This window comes from Balaenoptera acutorostrata, chromosome 6 (assembly GCF_949987535.1).
Source record: "Balaenoptera acutorostrata chromosome 6, mBalAcu1.1, whole genome shotgun sequence".
In the NCBI taxonomy this organism is placed as follows: domain Eukaryota; kingdom Metazoa; phylum Chordata; class Mammalia; order Artiodactyla; family Balaenopteridae; genus Balaenoptera; species Balaenoptera acutorostrata.
In genome coordinates, this window is record NC_080069.1 from 42,948,348 (window position 1) to 42,965,539 (window position 17,192).

At 42.9% G+C, this 17,192-nt stretch overlaps 1 protein-coding gene across 1 annotated transcript; it reads left to right on the forward strand.

The window, feature by feature from the left end:
• Positions 1-673: 673 nt before the first annotated feature.
• On the forward strand, positions 674-16,775 carry SPATA31F1 (SPATA31 subfamily F member 1). Its single transcript, XM_057549140.1, is given in 7 exon segments — positions 674-727; positions 11,271-11,316; positions 11,865-11,925; positions 12,954-13,388; positions 13,390-15,146; positions 15,149-15,937; positions 15,940-16,775. Coding segments are annotated over 7 exon segments (3,978 nt in total).
• Positions 16,776-17,192: the final 417 nt, after the last annotated feature.

Sequence of the window (17,192 nt, forward strand, 5' to 3'; positions counted from 1 at the left end):
TGACAGGCGACACCACAGAGTGCACTTCCTAGTGGACAGCTCCTGCAGAGGAATACTCAGTGGCTCCTCTCCCAGTGGGAGTGCTCCAGTCCCACCTACCTCATACTGCAGCTTAGAACCAGATCTGGGGGCTTCTACTCCCACAGCTGGGGAGCAGACCCTGCCCCCGACAGGGATGTGACAACCACAGAGCAAAGAGGAGGCCCCATTCAACATCTGGTGCAGGCTGTGGTCACCACAATACCAGTCACACCCCCTATCAAGGGGATAACAGCCAGCACACACTGAGGAAAGCTGTGGAAGGCATCCATACTAAAAATAGCCCTCACACCAAAAATATTAGACTCATGCAGGCTACACAGGGATAGTCCCACATAAAAACAGCCCTTACCACAGTAGATAACTGTTTCTCCTAAATTCATAGAGTCAGAGAAATATAAGTAAAATGAAGAAGCAGAGGAACCACTCCCAATTAAAAGATCAAGAGAATTCCCCTGAAAGAATAAACAATGAAACAAACCTCTCCAGTCTATTAGACCCCGAGTTCAAAAAGGAGGTAATAAAAACACTGAAGGAATTAAGAAAGTCTATCGATAGAAATGCAGATGACTGTAACAAGGAATTAGAAACTACAAAGATGAGCCAATCAAAATTAGCAAACTCACTTGCCTAGATGAAAACCCAGCTAAAGGCAATAAATAGCAAACTAAATAGTGCAGAAGAACGAGTAAGTGATCTGGAAGACAGATTAATAGAAATCACCCAATCAAAACAACAAATAGAAAGACAATTATTTTTTAAATGAAAGCAATATATGAGACTTAAGGGATGATATACAGCAAGCCAATCTACACATGATAGGGATCCCAGAAGGAGAAGGAAGAGAAAAATGGATCAAAAATATATTTGAAGAAATTATGGCTGAAAACTTCCCAAATCTAAAGAAGGAAACAGATACCCAGGTACAGGAAACACAGAGGGTCCCAAACAAGATGAACCCAAATACACCTACACCAAGATGTATTATAATAAAAATGGCAAAATTTAAAGAGAGGATTCTAAAGGCAGCAAGAGAAAAGCAAAGTGTTAATCACAAGGGAACCCCCATAAGTCTATTGGCTGATTTCTCTACAGAAACATTTCAGGCCAGAAGGGAGTGGCAAGATATATTCAAAGTCCTGAAAGAGAAAAACCTGCAACCTAGTATACTCTACCCAGTAAGATTATCATTTAGAATAGAAGGAGAGATAAAGAATTTTTCAGACAAGCAAAAACTAAAAGAATACAGCAATACTAAACCTATCCTAAAAGAAATATTGAAAGGTCTTCTCTAAATAGAAAAGAAGCAAGAATCTATAAGAAAGAGAAAATCACAATAGGAAAAAAAATCACTTAAAAGAAGATGTGGTAATATATACAGTGGAATACTACTCAGCCATAAAATAGAACTAAATAATGCCATTTGCATCAACATGGATGGACCTAGAGATAATCACACTAAGTGAAGTAAGACAAAGACAAATATGATACGATATCACTCATACGTGGAGTCTCATTTTTTAAAAATGATATAAATTATTTCCAAAACAGAAACAGACTCACAGATTTCGAAAACAAACTTATGATTACCAAAGGGGAAATGCTGTGTGTGGGGGGTTGTTAGTTAGGAGCTTGAGATTAACATATACACATTACTATATATAAAATAGATAACCAACAAGGACCTAACTGTATAGCACAGGGAACTCTACTCAATATTCCATAATAACCTATATGGAGAAAGAATCTGAAAAAGAATGAATATATGTATATGTATAGCTGAATCACTATGCTGTACACCTGAAAGTAGCACAACATTGAAAAGCAACTATATGCCAATAAAATTAATTTTAAAAAAAGACAGTAAATCACTTAAATAAACCAGTGCACAGATTTTTTTTTAATCAAAAAAATTTTTTGTGGAAGTGATTATAACCATAATGAGCAGCATGAAGATGTAAAAGAGAGCATCAAAATCATAAAATGTTGGGGAGGGGCATAAGAAAATGTAGTTTTCTACGTTATTGTAGAAAATGTAGTTTCTACAAGAACTTGTACCAGTTCTTCTCAAACTCTTCCAAAAGACTGAAGAGGAGGGAACACTCCCAAAGTCATTCTATGAAGCCACCATCACCCTGATACGAAACAAAGAAACTACCAAAAAAGAAAATTACAGGCCAATATCTTTGATGAATATAGATGCAAAAATCCTCAACAAAATATTAGCAAACCTAATCCAACAACACTTAAAGAGGATCATACACCATGATGAACTTGGATTCATCCCAGGGTCACAAGGATGGTTCAACATACAAATCAATCAATGTGATACACCATATCAACAGAAGAAAAGACAAAAACCACATGATCATCTCAATAAATGCAGAAAAAGCATTTAATAAAATTTAACATCCATTCCTGATAAAAACTCTTACCAAAGTGGTTATAGAGGGAACATATCTCAACATAATAAAAGCTATTGATGACAAACCCACAGCCAACACAATACTCAACAGTGAAAAGCTGAAAGCCCTCCCGCTGAAATCTGGAACAAGACGAGGATGCCCACTCTCATCATTTTTGTTCAACGTAGTATTGGAAGTCCTAGCCACAGCAATCAGATAAGAAAAAGAAATAAAAGGTATCCAAATTGGAAGGGAAGAGGTAAAATTGTCATTATATGCAGATGATACACTATTGATACTATGTATAAAATAGATAACTAATGAGAACCTACTGTATAGCACAGGGAACTCTACTTGGTGCTCTGTGGTGACCTAAATGAGAAGGAAATACAAAAAAGAGGGGATATATGTATACATATAGCTGATTCACTTTGCTGTACAGTATAAACTAACACAATATTGGAAAGCAACTATACTCCAATAAAAATAAATAAAAAATAAAACGATGATACTATATATAGGAAACCCTAAAGACCCCACACAAAAACTACCAGAACAGATAAATAAATTCAGCAAGGTAGCAGCATACAAGATTAACATACAGAAATCTGTTGCATTTCTTTACACTAACAATGAAATATCAGAAAGGGAAAATAAAAAACAATCCTTTTTAAAATCTCATCAGGGAGTTCCCTGATGGCCTAGTGGTTGGGATTCCAGGCTTTCACTGCCATGGCCCAGGTTCAATCCCTGGTCAGAGAACTGAGATCCCACAAGCCACCAAATAAATAAATAAATAAATAATAAAAATAAAATAAAATTGCATCAAAAAAATAAAATACTTAGGAATAAACTTGACCAAGGAGGTGAAAGACTTATATGCTGAGAACTGTTAAACACTGATAAAGGAAACTGAAGATGATTCAAAGAAATGGAAAGATAGCCCATGCTCTTGGATTGGAAGAATTAATATTGTTAAAGTGGCCATACTACCCAAAGCAATCTACAGATTTAATGTGATCCCTATCAAGTTACCCATGACATTTTTCACAGAATTAGAACAAATAATCCTAAAATTTATATGGAACCACAAAAGACCCAGAATTGTCAAAGCAATCCTGAGCAAAAAGAACAAATCTGGAGGCATAACCCTCCCAGACTTCAGACAATACTACAAAGCTAGAGTAATCAAAACAGCTTGGTATTGGCACAAAAACAGATATATGGATCAATGGAACAGAACAGAGAGCCCAGAAATAAACCCACACACCTACGGGCAATTAATCTTCAACAAAGGAGGCAAGAATATACAATAGGTAAAAGATAGTCTCTTCAGCAAGTGGTATTGGGAAAGCTGGACAGCAGCATGTAAATCAATGAATTTAGAACACTCCCTCACACCATACACAAAAATAAACTCAAAATGGCTTAAAGACTTAAATATAAGACATGACACCATAAAACTTCTAGAAGAGAACATAGGCAAAACATTCTCTGACATAAGGAATGTTTTCTTAAGTCAGTCTCCCAAGGCAAAAGAAATAAAAGCAAAAATAAACAAATGGGACCTAATCAAACTTATAAGCTTTTGCACAGCAAGGAAACCATAAACAAAACAAAAAGACAACCTACAGACTGGGAGAATATGTTTGCTAACAATGCAACTGCCAAGGGCTTAATCTCCAAAATATACAAACAGCCCATACAGCTGAATACCAAAAAAACAAACAACCTATCAAAAAATGGGCAGAAGACCTAAATAGACATTTCTCCAAAGAGGACATACAGATGGCCAGCAGGCACATGCTCAACATCGCTAATTATTAGAGAAATGCAAATCAAAACTACAATAAGGTATCATCTCACACCAGTCAGAATTGGCCATCATCAAAAAGTCTACAAATAATAAATGCTGGAGAGGGTGTGTAAGAGAGAACCCTTCCACACTGTTGGTGGGAATGTAAATTGGTGCAGCCACTATGGAGAACATTATGGAGGTTCCTTAGAAAACTAAAAGTAGAGATACCATATGATCTAGCAATCCCACTCCTGGGCATATATCCGAAAATCTCTTATTCAAAAAGATGCATGCACCCCAATGTTCATAGCAGTACCGTTTACAATAGCCAAGACATGGAAGCAACCTAAATGTCCTTCAACACATGAATGGATAAAGAAGATGTGGTAGTTTTGGAACCAAGATGCGGAGTAGAAGGACGTGCTCTCACTCCCTCTTGTGAGAACACCAGAATCACAACTAGCTGCTGGATAGTCATCGACAGGAAGACACTGGAACTCACCAAAAAAGACACCCCACATCCAAAGACAAAGGAGAAGCCACAATGAGATGGTAGGAGGGGTGAAATCACAGTAAAATCAAATCCCATAACTGCTGGGTGGGTGACTCACAGACTAGAGAACATTTATACCACAGAAGTCCACCCACTGGAGTGAAGGTTCTGAGCCCCATGTCAGGCTTCCCAACCTGGGGGTCCTGCAACGGGAGGAGGAATTCCTAGAGAATCAGACTTTGAAGGCTACTGGGATTTGATTGCAGGACTTTGACAGAACTGGGGGAAACAGAGACTCCACTCTTGGAGGGCACACACAAAGTAGTGTGTGCATCAGGACCCAGGGGAAGGAGCAGTGACCCCAGGGGAGACTGAACCAGACCTACCTGCTAGTGTTGGAGGGTCTCCTGCAGAGGCAGGGGGTGGCTGTGGCTCACCGTGGGGACAAGGACACTGGCAGCAGAAGTTCTGGGAAGTACTCCTTGGTGTGAGCCCTCCCAGAGTCAGCCATTAGCCCCACCAAAGAGCCCAGGTAGGCTCCAGTGTTGGGTTGCCTCAGGCCAAACAACCAACAGGGAGGTAACCCAGCCCCACCCATCAGAAGTCAAGCGGATTAAAGTTTTACTCTCCGCCCACCAGAGCAACAGTCAGCTGTACCCACCACCAGTCCCTCCCATTAGGAAACTTGCACACGCCTTGTAGATAGCCTCATCCACCAGAGGGCAGACAGCAGAAGCAAGAAGAACTACAATCCTGCAGCCTGTGGAACAAAAACCACATTCACAGAAAGATAGACAAGATGAAATGGCAGAGGGCTATGTACCAGATGAAGGAACAAGATAAAACCCCAGAAAAACAACTAAATGAAGTGAAGAGAGGCAACCTTCCAGAAAAAGCCTTCAGAATAATGATAGTGAAGATGATTCAGGACCTCAGAAAAAGAATGGAGGCAAAGATCGAGAAGATGCAAGAAATGTTTAATGTTTAACAAAGACCTAGAAGAATTAAAGAACAAACAAACAGAGATGAACAACACAATAACTGAAATGAAAAATACACTAGAAGGAATCAATAGCAGAATAACTGAGACAGAAGAACGGATAAGTGACCTGGAAGACAGAATGGTGGAATTCACTGCCACAGAACAGAATAAAGAAAAAAGAATGAAAAGAAATGAAGACAGCCTAAGAGACTTCTGGGACAACATTAAATGCAACAACATTCGCATTATAGGGGTCCCAGAAGGAGAAGAGAGAGAGAAAGGACCCAAGAAATTATTTGAAGAGATTATAGTCGAAAACTTCCCTAACATGGGAAAGGAAATAGCCACCTAAGTCCAGTAAGTGCAGAGAGTCCCATACAGGATAAACCCAAGGAGAAACACGCCAAGACACATAGTAATCAAATTGGCAAAAATCAAAGACAAAGAAAAATTAAAAGCAGCAAGGGAAGAACGACAAATAACATACAAGGTAACTCCCATAAGGTTAACAGCTGATTTCTCAGCAGAAACTCTACAAGCCAGAAGGGAGTGGCATGATATACTTAAAGTGATGAAAGGGAAGAACCTACAACAAAGATTACTCTACCCAGCAAGGATCTCATTCAGATTCGATGGAGAAATCAAAAGCCTTAGAGACAAGCAAAAGCTAAGAGAACTCAGCACCACCAAACCAGCTCTACAACAAATGCTAAAGGAACTTCTCTAAGTGGGAAACACAAAAGAAGAAAAGGACCTACAAAAAAACCCCAAAACTATTAAAAAATGGTAATAGGAACATACATATCGATACTTACCTTAAACGTGAATGGATTAAATGCTCCAACCAAAAGACACAGGCTCACTGAATGGATACAAAAACAAGACCCATATATATGCTGTCTACAAGAGACCCACTTCAGACCTAGGGACACATTCAGACTGAAAGTGAGGGGATGGAAAAAGATATTCCATGCAAATGGAAATCAAAAGAAAGCTGGAGTAGCAATACTCATATCACATAAAATAGACTTTAAAATAAAGAATGTTACAAGAGACAAAGAAGGACACTACATAATGATCAAGGGATCAATCCAAGAAGAAGCTATAACAATTATAAATATATATGCACCCAACATAGGAGCACCTCAATACATAAGGCAACTGCTAACAGCCATAAAAGAGGAAATCGACAGTAACACAATAGTAGTGGGGGACTTTAACACCTCACTTATGCCAATGGACAGATCATCCAAAATGAAAATAAATAAGGAAACAGAAGCTTTAAATGACACAATAGCACATAGATTTAATTGATATTTATAGGACATTCCATCCAGAAACAGCAGATTACACTTTCTTCTCAAGTGCACATGGAACATTCTCCAGGATAGATCACATCTTGGGTCACAAATCAAGCCTCAGTAAATTTAAGAAAATTCAAATCATATCAAGCATCTTTTCTGACCACAATGCTATGAGATTAGAAATCAATTACAGGGAAAAAAACATTAAAAACACAAACACATGGAGGCTAAACAATACGTTACTAAATAACCAAGAGATCACTGAAGAAATCAAAGAGGAAATCAAAAAATACCTAGAGACAAATGACAATGAAAACACGACGATCCAAAACCTATGGGATGCAGCAAAAGCAGTTCTAAGAGGGAAGTTTATAGCTATACAAGCCTACCTCAAGAAACAAGAAAAATCTCAAATAAACAATCTAAACTTACACCTGAAGGAACTAGAGAAGGAAGAACAAACAAAACCCAAAGTTAGCAGAAGGAAAGAAATCATAAAGATCAGAGCAGAAATAAATGAAATAGAAACAAAGAAAACAATAGCAAAGACAATAAAACTAAAAGCTGATTCTTTGAGAAGATAAACAAAATTGATAAACCATTAGCCAGACTCATCAAGAAAAAGAGGGCGAGGACTCAAATCAATAAAATTATAAATGAAAAAGGAGAAGTTACAACAAACACCGCAGAAATACAAAGCATCCTAAGAGACTACTACAAGCAACTCTATGCCAATAAAATGGACAACCTGGAGGAAATGGACAAATTCTTAGAAAGGTATAACCTTCTAAGACTGAACCAGGAAGAAATAGAAAATATGAACAGACCAATCACAAGTAATGAAATTGAAACTGTGATTAAAAATCTTCCAACAAACAAAAGTCCAGGACCAGATGGCTTCACAGGTGAATTCTATCAAACATTTAGAAAAGAGCTAACACCCATCCTTCTCAAACTCTTCCAAAAAATTGCGGAGGAAGGAACACTCACTCCCAAACTCATTCTACGAGGCCACCATCACCCTGATACCAAAACCAGACAAAGGTACTACAAAAAAAGAAAACTACAGGCCAATATCACTGATGAAAATAGATGCAAAAATACTCAACAAAATACTAGCAAACAGAATCCAACAACACATTAAAAGGATCATACACCATGATCAAGTGGGATTTATCCCAAGGATGCAAGGATTCTTCAATATATGCAAATCAATCAATGTGATACACCATATTAACAAATTGAAGAATAAAAACAATATGATCATCTCAATAGATGCAGGAAAAGCTTTTGACAAAATTCAACACCCATTTATGATAAAAACTCTCCAGAAAGTGGGCATAGAGGGAACCTACCTCAACGTAATAAAGGCCATATACGACAAACCCACAGCAAACATCATTCTCAATGGTGAAAACTGAAAGCATTTCCTCTAAGATCAGGATCAAGACAAGGATGTTCACTCTCACCACTATTATTCAACATAGTTTTGGAAGTCCTAGCCACAGCAACCAGAGAAGAAAAGGAAATAAAAGGAATCCAAATCGGAAAAGAAGAAGTAAAGCTGTCACTATTTGCAGATGACATGACACTATAAAACTCTTAGAGGAAAACATAGGAAAAACCCTCTTTGACATAAATCACAGCAAGATCTTTTTTGATCCACCTCCCAGAGTAATGGAAGTAAAAACAAAAATAAACAAATGGGACCTAATGAAACTTCAAAGCTTTTGCACAGCAAAGGAAACCATAAACAAGACGAAAAGACAACCCTCAGAATGGGAGAAAGTATTTGCAAACGAATCAACAGACAAAGGATTAATCTCCAAAATATATAAACAGCTCATGCAGCTCAATATTAAAAAAACAAACCCAATCCAAAAATGGGCAGAAGACCTAAATAGACATTTCTCCAAAGAAGACACACAGATGGCCAAGAAGCACATGAAAAGCTGCTCAACATCACTAATTATTAGAGAAATGCAAATCAAAACTACAATGAGGTATCACCTCACACCAGTTAGAATGGGCATCATCAGAAAATCTACAAACAACAAATGCTGGAGAGGGTGTGGAGAAAAGGGAACCCTCTTGCACTGTTGGTGAGAATGTAAATTGATACAGCCACTATGGAGAACAGTATGGAGGTTCCTTAAAAAACTAAAAATAGAATTACCATATGATCCAGCAATCCCACTACTGGGCATATACCCAGAGAAAACCATAATGCAAAAAGACACATGCACCCCAATGTTCATTGCAGCACTATTTACAGTAGCCAGGACATGGAAGCAACCTAAATGCCCATCGACAGACGAATGGATAAAGAAGATGTGGTACATATATACAATGGAATATTACTCAGCCATAAAAAGGAACGAAATTGGGTCATTTGTTGAGATGTGGATGGATCTAGAGACTGTCATACAGAGTGAAGTAAGTCAGAAAGAGAAAAACAAATATCGTATATTAACACATATATGTGGAATCTAGAAAAATGGTACAGATGAACCAGTTTGCAGGGCAGAAATTGAGACACAGATGTAGAGAACAAACGTATGGACACCAAGCGGGGAAAGCTGTGGGGGGTGGGGGGGTGGTGTGATGAACTGGGTGATTGTGATTGACATGTATACACTGATGTGTATAAAATTGATGACTAATAAGAGCCTGTTGTATAAAAAAATAAATAAAATAAAATTCAAAAACAAGAAAAGAAGATGTGGTATACACACACACACACACACACACACACACACAAAATGGAATATTACTCAGCCATTAAAAAAGAGTGAAATAATGCCATTTGCAGCAACATGGTTGCACCTAGACATTATCATACGAAGTACGTCAGACAGAGAATGACAAATACCATATGATATCACTTATATCAGCAGCCCCCAGCCTTTTTGGCACCAGGGACCGGTTTTGTGGCAGACAGTGTTTCCACAGCCCGGGGGTGGGGGTGTGGGGGAGGGTTCAGGTGGTAATGCGAGCGATGGGGAGTGATGGGGCGTGACAGGTGAAGCTTCGCTCACTCGCCTGCCACTCACCTCCTTCTGTGCGGCCTGGTTCCTAACAGGCTGGGGGTTGGGGACCCCTGACTTATATGCGAAATCTAAAAAAAAAATGATACAAATGAACTTATTTACAAAACAGAAACAGACTCACAGACATAGAAAATAAACTTGTGGTTACCAAAGGGGAAAAGGGAGGCAGGAATAAACTAGGAGTTTGGGATTAGCAGATACAAACTACTATATATAAAATAGATAGACAACAAGGTCCTACTGTATAGCACAGGGAACTACATTCAATATCTTGTAATAAACTATAATAGAAAAGAATCTGAAAATATATATATGTAAAATTGAATCACTTTGCTGTATACCAGAAACTACAACACACTGTAAATCAACTATACTTCAATTAAAAAAATATTTGCAATGCATATGTAAAGAGCTAATTTTCATAATATTAAAAAGTAGTTGTAAATCAATAAGTAAAGATCAATAATCTATTGGCAAAAATAGGAACAGACAATTAACAAAAAAGGAAATAAACATACAAAAAGGTGCCTAGCCTACCTTAAAATAAATGTGTAAATATACAAGATACATTTATCACTTCTCAGGTTGACAAGGATAAAAAATGTGACATGTATGGGAAGAGAGGCACCCTTAGGCAGTTTTGGTGAGGGTACAAATCCATACAACTGGTGGGGCAATTAGGCAATATCAACATTTAAAATTCTCAAACCTCTTTATCCATCAGTTCAAGTCTTAGGAATTTCTCCTACATATATATTCATACTTGTGTACAATGACATATATATGAGGTTCGTGTCAGCATTATTATTCAGACCAAAAAAACTGTAATTAACTAAATTTACATATAACTAAATAACTGAATGTGACATTGAAGATAAATTGTGTTGTAGCTCTATCAAAGAAGACTGTACAGCCATCAAAGAAAATTATATACACAAGATATATTCATATTAATAAATATTGTCCTGGGAAAGGGGACGGGAGGTATGGAATGTGGAGAGCCCTGAAGTAAGCACACAATAAATAGAAAAATGAAATATTCAGGTGAAAGGGTGGAGTACAGGAAGGCAATATAGGAGAGTGTATAACATACAGACAGATATATAAAAAGGGTCTGGGAAATGTATATTTCCTTTGTTTCACTTTAGACATGAAAAAGAAAATCGTGTCCCAGCTTCACACTCTCTTTGATCTTTAAGCGTCACCGAAAAGTCAGACAAAGGGCTGGAGATGCAGCATCAAGAGGTAAAGTCCCAGTCTCTGCTCTGACTCCCCTCCACTGTGGGTGAGATTCCCATGAACCTTGTCCCTCGATGACCCCTGGTGCCAGGAGCCAGGTGCTCTAACCACTGAAGGCTTCAGTTCTCCAAGCTGACAAAATCTGCCAGAAAACTGTTTTGGGTGGGAAATCAGAGTCTGGGAATGTTCCAAAATTCTCTACCTTACCCCTGGGAATGAAGAGTGAGGAAGCAGGGAAGAAGTCCTTAATTGTGTCATTTACTAGTTTTATGTTTACTAGTTTCCACTTCCCTGTGGAAGTCACTTCATCTTTCAGTCTTGTTACCATGAAATGGGCATCTGATGATCCTGCCTCACTCACAGTGTAGTTGTGAAGATCAAATGAGAGCAGGTCCAGGAAAGCACATCATACCTGGTTAAGCGGTACACAGACGTGCCTTACAGCACTAACTGTTGGAGTTTGCGGTCTCCTCTCATTCAAAGGCCTTCAGCTTCCTACAGGATGTCCCCGGATCCACTCCTGCTCCATGTAACACTGTCTCCTGGTTTCTCAGCTAGGAGACTTTCCCGGGAAGAAGCTGAGAAGCCGTGGGAGCTGCTCTCTGTCATGAGAAGGTGATCTCTCGCTCTTTGCAGTCTCCCAACTCCCAGCCTGGCCTGTGATCATTCCTCTGCTTGGCCTGGGGCAGCGCTGGGGAGAAGGATAGTGGCTGACAGGGAGCCAGACAGTGGAGCCTGGAGCACTGGTTGAGAGCGTTGCCAGGGCAGAGGGGGATCAGATATTTCAGGAGAGAGGAGCTTCCTAGTTCTGCTCTGTGCTAGGCTCACAGTGGCCCTGGAATTCAGAATTTCACTAGCGCATAGTTCAGAAAAGACTCTACATGGGTTTGCACTCAGCCACAAGACAAGTTTTACAGTCAGGAGGATGGATAATTAAGTGAATAATTGTCATCATTTTCATATTCTCTTTACAGCTACACCCTTTCAAGGGCAGCCCCCTGGACCCTGCTGACATTACCTCCTCTGGTTCTGTCTTCAGGGGGGCCAGTTCCTGGGACAGCCCTCAGACAGGAGCTTGTCATATATTATACCCTTCTTCTCTAGATCTCTAGAGAATGGGGATGGACTCTCAAGAGATGTTGTGTACACCCTTTAATCCCCAGAACACAGAATTCCCAAAAGGATCTCCTTTTCTACAGTTTAGAAATACTGAATACCAGGCTGCGGCCTAAGCCCCAAAAGAGAATGACTCCAGGTTCTACCTGGTGATGTTCCTGGTGCTGCCCCATCAGCTAACCATTGGCTCCCCCATCTACCTGGTTCCTTCTCCTAGTTCAGCTTCTCAACACAGGTCAGCAGGGAACTCACCCCCCTCCCAGTCTCTCAAGGCCCTGTGCTCCCAGCTGCTGTCTGAGACCTCGCCCAATAAGCCCCAGGCCCTCAGCCCAGCCCACCATAACTTGCCAAATGGCATTTCCCTAGGAAAAAAAAAAAAAAAAAAGTACATGAGTAAACACCCAGCGGATGCAGGCCTCAGGGTTTACAGGACCAGGGGAGGGCAGGCACAATCTCCAGGCCACACACTTGCAAAGAGGCAGATGTCACTCCATCAGTAACAACCAGTGGCCATGTTTCCCTCCCAGCCAGGGCTGGCTTCCTCAGGAGGGGAGCGTGCGGCAGCTCCTGTGTGCAGATTCCTGTTGCCAAACCTGCGATGCCATGGCTCTGGAGATTCAGCAGGTGGTGGTGGGTGAGAACACCCTGATCTCCCCCACTTCAAGGAGGCCGTCGCAGGGCTCCTCTTACCTAGAGATTTTGTCCACGTCTAAAGTGTCTTCTGAGCAGAGTCTGGAGCATCGTTCCCCACACTCCAAAGACCTTTCACTTCCATCTGCAACCCTCACAGTGTCAGCGGAATCCTTAACCCAGTCATCTGCCCAGTCAACTGGTGCAGCTAGCATCCGTGATTACTGGGCTGAACACCTCAAGCAAAGGCAGGGATTTCAAGTACCAGAGGTGCCCAGGGGCCCAGAAACTATGTTTTCTTCAAGGTTTGAGGAACCTAAGGTTTCAGTGACTGCAGGAGATGATGCAGAGCAACCCCAACCTTGTCTATGGGAACCCAGGCCAGCAGCCCTTGAATTCTCAGGTCTCTCTGCTGACCCTGAACCGAGAAATCACAACCCTGACACATGCTACGGCCTTACGTATGGTCACTGTCCTCCCTGCCCACCTGTTGTTCCTCAGTACTGAAGCCCGGAGCCTTCTTGAGGTACATGTAAAAGGACTGGTGCACTTCCAGAGGTGGGGGCTCCCCAGACGTGTGGAAGAGTCCCTGAGGCAGCTTATACCAGATCCGCCATTATTTTACCACCCTGTACGTAACCAACCAGTTTCTTTCATCCAGAATGATACTTCTCAGTTCTCTATTGAGAAATTTGGGACCGTTTCATACCAGAACTGGGGTTCATGTATGGCCGGCCAGCCCAGCCAGGCCTTCTGGGTTTCTAAATGGTCCATTATGGACCCAGAACAAAGACACTACTACCAGCATCTCCCAGACAATATGGCTCTAGCCTTGTCCTCTCCACCCCTTAAAGAATTAAGTGGCCTTTATCTAATGCCTGGGCAACAGGCTAACGACTCACTGCACATAGTGGGCCATGTGCAGCCGAAATATAGCCAGCTATTCTGTGGCCTCCCTTCTCTGCACAGTGAGTCCCGGGTTGACACTTTCTTGGGTTCTCAAGGCCTCTCCGTGAACGGGAGCATGTCCAAGCCCCCCTTGAAGGATCCTTTTCTCTTCAAGGAGCTCTCCTTCCTCCCTCTGATGCCTAAAACTCCACCCCAGTCAGCTCCACCCTCTTCTCCATCTTCCCCAAATTGGATTGCCCCACCTGAGCACCAACAAGCTCAGATCAATATCCCGTTTCTGACCCTGGATGAGTGTGAAGCCTTGGAGTGGCACCTGCTGCAGAGGCAGCTCCAGCTTCAGTGGGGCTTGCCAGATGTTTTCCAGAGAAATCAGCACACCCAGAGCCCCGTGCAGTATAAGCCCTGTGACAAAGCCCAGTCTGCTGAGACTGTGAAAACTTCCTGGCCAGGGCAGCCCATCTCAGTCCTCACAAGGTAACTACTCTTCTTCCCAGAGCATGCCAGGAGGCTGCTGGAATTCCACCTCCAGAGACAGTTGATTCACCATCGCTGGGGCCTGCCCCAGAAGATCCAGCAGTCCATCCATTTGCTCCTGTCCCCTGCTGACGAGCAGACTCTCTCCTGGAGCAGCACAGCCCTAGACAATGTGAACGTCCCCCAACCTACAGCTCTAGAGGGCACTGGCGTTGGCAACCCACTCCCAGCCGTCAAGGACCCAGTGTCAGTCCCTATGCCGCACTTGTTTGACCAGGCCAAGGCAATATTGCAGAGCCACATCGACTCCAAGTGTGGGCAGATTCACCAGGGCAAGGTTCCCGTCTGCGTATGTGGCTCCTGGGAGTGCAGAATTCCTGGGGGCCTGGAAGTGGCTCCCTTTACCTGCACCCCAGAAAGCAAGCCCCTAGAACTACAGGCAGCAAATGATCCAGACAAACAACAGACAGTTACACCCCGGATGCCAACGGCCCTTGACCAGCAGCAGCAAGCCTCATCAGATGCTATCACTGAACATCCTAAGCTGCCCCAAGCCCTGTCCGAGGGAGCCGTTGAAAAACTGGAGACAACTTTACGGCACAAGTACCTGGCCTTCTTGTCAGGGATGCCTGCTCTTTATTACGTGGCTCTCTCCAGGGCCATGGCCCCAGCAGTAACTTCCCAAGCTATGAAAACAGAGATGGTGCCTGGCCTGTCGAATTTCCAGTAGAACCTCTGACTCAGATGACCTTACCTGAAGAGCAGGGTCTAAGTCCTGGGCCAGGCTTTCAAGATGCCAACGAGACTTGTGCAGACATTGCAGGTGAATTCCAGGCTGAAGTGCAGAGGGAAGGAATAATCAAGATGGTGCCTCTAGAAAGCCAGACAGAGCCTGCGAAGCCCTCCTCACTCGGGAAACCCATCTTGGCCAAACTAAATTTCCATCTGAGAAAGAAGATCCTAGAGATACAATTGGGAATTCCCCTAAAGGCAGGGGAGTCCAGGGAACAAACTGTAGCAATGCCAGAGAACATATGGACACAGGAGTCTCTTGGGAGTCTAAACAACCACGGAAAAACACTGCTCCAGGAACTCCCCATCCCACCAGATATGCCACGTGCCCTGGATCCAGAATGGCTCCACCTCAAACAACAGCTGGCCACTGAGTTACAGGCAGTGCATCAGAAACAGAAGCAACCCAGTTCCAGGGCAGTGCCCCGTGATTCTGTCCACTGGGCCTCCAAGATCTCACAACCCAGTGGGGACATGACAGAGACCCAGGTGCTTTGTGTTCAGCTGGAGGCCAGTGTGAACAACCCCAGCCTAGAGGAGCCCCAAAGCCCTGACAAGAGCAAGGACTCAGCCCAAGACCCCACACTGGCAGAAAAGAGAGAGGAGCCAGGCAAACCCAAAATGGCAGGGGACCACGGAGAAGGGGATGCCGGGTTTGCAGTCTCCTCCACAAGAGAAAAAAGCCACTCTGCTGAAGCCCAGAGGCCAGAGGGATGCTTCTGAACAGGACACCCTGCAGCCCCTGGCGACGGAGACGTCGCTGTCACCCTCATGCTCCCTGTGAGCACAGTCCCCAGCATCGCCCTCAGCTTAGACTCCCAGAGCTACCTCCTGGAGTCCCTGGGGGGAAAGACTCTGAGAAGAATGACCTGCAAGACAGCCAAGCCAAGCTCAATGTCATCCTCAAACCAGCAAGGGTTCCTGAGAATGTCCAGCCTGTGGTGCCCCAGGCGTCATAGGGCCAGCCTTTCCTGGGCCAACTCATTCCAGGTAAGCCATTGCAGGGCCAAACTTTACAAGGTCAGGTTTTGTAGGGGCAGATGATGCCAGGCTATACTCACAAGAGGCCCAGCCTTCCAGAATCTGGCTTGAGAAATAAGATGAAATCTTTTCTACACTGTATTAACCCCAAAACAAAAGGCAAAGGGCATGAGGAATCCATGTCCTCCACATGTGAGAAAGTGGCTAACACAAGAAAAGAACATGTAGCAAAGAGCCTGGCTCCAGCCAAAAGTCCCAAGGGGCGAACTAAGACAGAGAAGACAAGAGGGGACCCAAAGGCCCAATTTCTGCCTACTGAGAAGCAGGTGGGCCTGGCCTTCTTGGATGGGCCCCATTCCCCAGACAGTAAGCTCTGGCACTGCTCCCACTCCCATCAACTCCACTCTGCCTCAGTCCTGGGCATCCCCCGCCGCTGCCCTCAGCACAGTCCTCGAGTGGCTTGTGCTTTCCAACCAGGGAACCCACCTTCACTCTCACCTCTCACCTCGGAGGGAAACACTGGTCTGCTCAAGAAGACCCAGCGCATTCAAAAGACTCTGTAGTCTCCTCAATGTCTGCATCCCTTGAAGAGGACTGCTACTGTCATTTTCATTAACGTACAGGTGGACAGAGTGCCACCCACAATATACTCTATATCTCTAAGCAGAGAGGTGTCTGTCTGCTCCTTCTCTCTACTGTGGTGTGTTCAGGGAAGGCATAAGGGAGGTAAATGTCCTTCTTATCTAGGGAAGGAGTTTTAACTCACACTTAAGCTGGGTAGCACTCCACACAACAACCCCCCCCTCACTGGACTGTGGAAAGGAACTGGAGCAGAGAAGGAAGGCCCCTGTCTAAGGTACACTGAAGGTAAAGGTCAGGCTTCACTTCTATTGTGGCGTCCTTGGGCCCAGAGGAGCAATGTGGACATGAGGATAGTACTGTCAAGAAGGAGTGGCCAGGGGCTTCCCTGGTGGCGCAGT